Raw genomic sequence first — 2,904 nt, 5'->3', positions numbered from 1 at the left:
AAGCAAAAAATGTTTTTGTGGTGCACCGCAGAGCTACCCCCCCCCCCTTCCCGCCACCTTCATTACTACACTAATACTTTAATGGCCCGTAATCTATGCAATTCCACCTGGCCCGCCCCTGACTAGAAACCAATTTCGAAAGAAAATTCAAAGAGCTGTAACTTTTGAACTAGAAGCCCAATCTTGGAACTGTTTGAAATAATGGATTCTACAGGCCACATTCTATAAGAAAAATTTTTTTTTCGGGTCGATCTGAGACAATTTTTTTTTCGTGGCTCAAAAAAAGGCAGTGTAAGTACCCAGTCCGCCCCTGGGTATTAGTACGGATTTTTTATGAATAAAGTAATTCCTTTTGATACAAAGAGAATTATGTATTCCCGATCTTGTTTTTGCCACCCCTACTACTATAATAATATCATTCCCATCTTACACAGGCTTTTTTATGTTTAGGTTCGAGAAATGGTACCGGGTGCAGAACGCAAGTTGCGAGAGCATCAGCGTCTGTCGACGGAGTACTTAGTGAAGCACGCGGGAACGTCACATCGTCAGCAGTACGACCCCATTTGCACGGACCGTCCCAAATATGAGTGCGAATGTGGTCCTCTACTGAACAAGACACCCCCAGACGTTTGCACCATGAATAAGTCCATGGAATTCATTAGTTCCGACATAAGTACCACGCCCGGTATCACCGAACCGAATTATACCGGTGTATCAAATACGTTGGCAGCTCAAACCGTTCCTATACAAATAAAGAACCATTGCACTACGACGTTGCACACGACCCCATTCTCTTACTCGAATTTCTCCTGTAACAAGTACGGGACAATGCCGCACAGCGGCGTAACGGTTCATCAGGGTTTCTTAGGCGTCGCCGAAATCGGAAGTTCTAGTTCGAATAGCTCGAGTAGTTACTGTTCGAAAAGTAAAACGTTGCAGCACCAGCGGCCGAAAAAGAAGTGTGTGAAAATCGAGACTTTTCAAACGCCCGACGCCGGCTTTGTGGACTTCACGAAAAGGTCTAGCACTTTTGGTTACTCGGGAAGCGCGGTATGACGAAAGATGGACTTCATTTAGTCGCCAGATATTCTAAAATTTATAAATTAGGGAACATTAAAAAGTGACTTTTTTTGGACGGTGTACATTTTCCTTTCGCATATAACTGAATTCGCCAACGACCTCCGGTATGATGACATCTAAACGACAATTTTATAGATTTTAAATGATCAGTTTACCTCAATACCGACAAATCAACATAATCATATCGTAAATGTTATTATATTATTTATTTCAAGAATATGACGTCGTAATCGCTGTGATATATATATTTATTATTGTCAGTAAACCCAATAATATGAAGATTTGTGATATGTTAATAATTTGTTGTGTTAAAAATTGAATAAAGGAAATAAAAACAGATATTCTTCGGTTTTCTTTGCTCTTAGGGATCTTATTCGCCAGACACTTATTTTATTATTATTAACCAATCCATTTGGAAGGTATTTTACACTTGACCACTTTCTAGAACTTTTTAGACTTTGAGGACAACATTTAATTTTTGCAATTTATTTTACTGACAGACAGAGAAAAATGTTGCATGGTTCGACGATAGCGATAGTGAGTACTTTTACCGCTACTGGGAAGGAAAAGGGAAACTAATGTAATCTAACGTAGATTTAACTACGTGGTTTTATTTATTTAAAATTAACTAACAATAAATATATAGCAGTCTTAAAATGGATTAATTTATAACAGTAATTATTTTTTATCACTTAGAATGTACAACATAACATAAGCGCATTTAAGTTGGAACTGACTCGAAACACAATCGAATGCTTATGTCCCATCCGCCTTCGTTCTTTATCGCCGATGACTAATCTTTCATGGCACTCTCCCAAACAAGTCCAAATTTCGTCCATGGCGATAGTGTAGTTCCATGGGTACTCCAAATCTGCTAAAAAGTTCTTTTAGCAAAATGTCTGCCACGATTGTCCCTTCTTGGTTTGGTAGCGCATATGCTTCTGTCCATTTGCTGAAAAAGTCCATGGCCACCAAGATGTATTTGTTTCCAGAAACTGTCTCCGGGAAGGGGCCTGCGATATCAATAGCTATTTTTTTAAATGGACTACTCAACAAGCATGTGAAGCGGAAGTGTCGCTAATTATATGGGTGAAACTGCACAAATTAGTGTCTTTAGTATAATTCCCCCTTATTCGTTGTGCTCATCAGTTAATTTTTGTTGTTTAGAAGCAAGCTGAAGCACTTATTTCCACTTGGAGGATATATTTTTGACACGTAAGTGATCCGCCATTTGCTAATTCTTTTTCTTATCTTGGGCATTTTAAGAACCATTACACCATTAGCTGATAGATTAGCTGATAGAAGATAAAATGAAAGGAAGTTCCCCCTTCCTGCGCGTCAAAATTTCATCGATAGGTGGATCCCTTTTATCAAAATGCTTTAGATGTTACGGGGATTCTCCGACAAGTAATAATACCGTGAGCAATAATAATGAGTTCTTCCTAAAGGAGCAAATAAATCGTTGCATCCCCTCTCTCCTTCGACAGGAGGAAAACTATCAAACCAAAAAAATTGAAATTCCCACCCCCGTATAAAATTCATCCCACCTCCAAAACAAAAACATAGCCCTCTAAATCCAAGGCGATCGATTATCCACACATGCTCAACACCCCAGGAAAACCCGAACCATCTCCTCCACCAAAACATACCTAACCTAAATGTGACAGTTCAAAGAGCCACAACTAAAGGTCCGAGCTGTCCTCCCTTCACATCCCACACAAAACACAAGGCGCCGCAAACTGTTTGAGCGAAGAAAAGTTAGCGAGCAGCTCCAAGTGCTGCACAAGGGTAAAGAAAATCGAAACACTCGCCCCCCCCCCCCCC

At 39.9% G+C, this 2,904-nt stretch overlaps 1 protein-coding gene across 1 annotated transcript; it reads left to right on the top strand.

Moving 5' to 3' along the window:
- The first annotated feature begins 450 nt into the window (after window positions 1-450).
- Window positions 451-1,400, top strand: LOC116174976. Its single transcript, XM_031493017.1, has one exon. It carries the CDS (start codon window positions 460-462, stop codon window positions 1,054-1,056), a length of 597 nt encoding a protein of 198 aa, XP_031348877.1. The 5' UTR covers window positions 451-459; the 3' UTR covers window positions 1,057-1,400.
- Window positions 1,401-2,904: the final 1,504 nt, after the last annotated feature.

The sequence above is a fragment of the Photinus pyralis genome, unplaced genomic scaffold (genome assembly GCF_008802855.1).
Source record: "Photinus pyralis isolate 1611_PpyrPB1 unplaced genomic scaffold, Ppyr1.3 Ppyr1.4_LG6, whole genome shotgun sequence".
Lineage (NCBI taxonomy): Eukaryota > Metazoa > Arthropoda > Insecta > Coleoptera > Lampyridae > Photinus > Photinus pyralis.
Note: the sequence above shows the minus strand (reverse complement) of the source record. Positions and strands in the feature narration are given on the sequence as shown.

Bases quoted from the DNA above. Each gene is read 5' to 3' on its own strand.
- LOC116174976 (XM_031493017.1), top strand. From the start codon at position 460: ATGGTACCGGGTGCAGAACGCAAGTTGCGAGAGCATCAGCGTCTGTCG.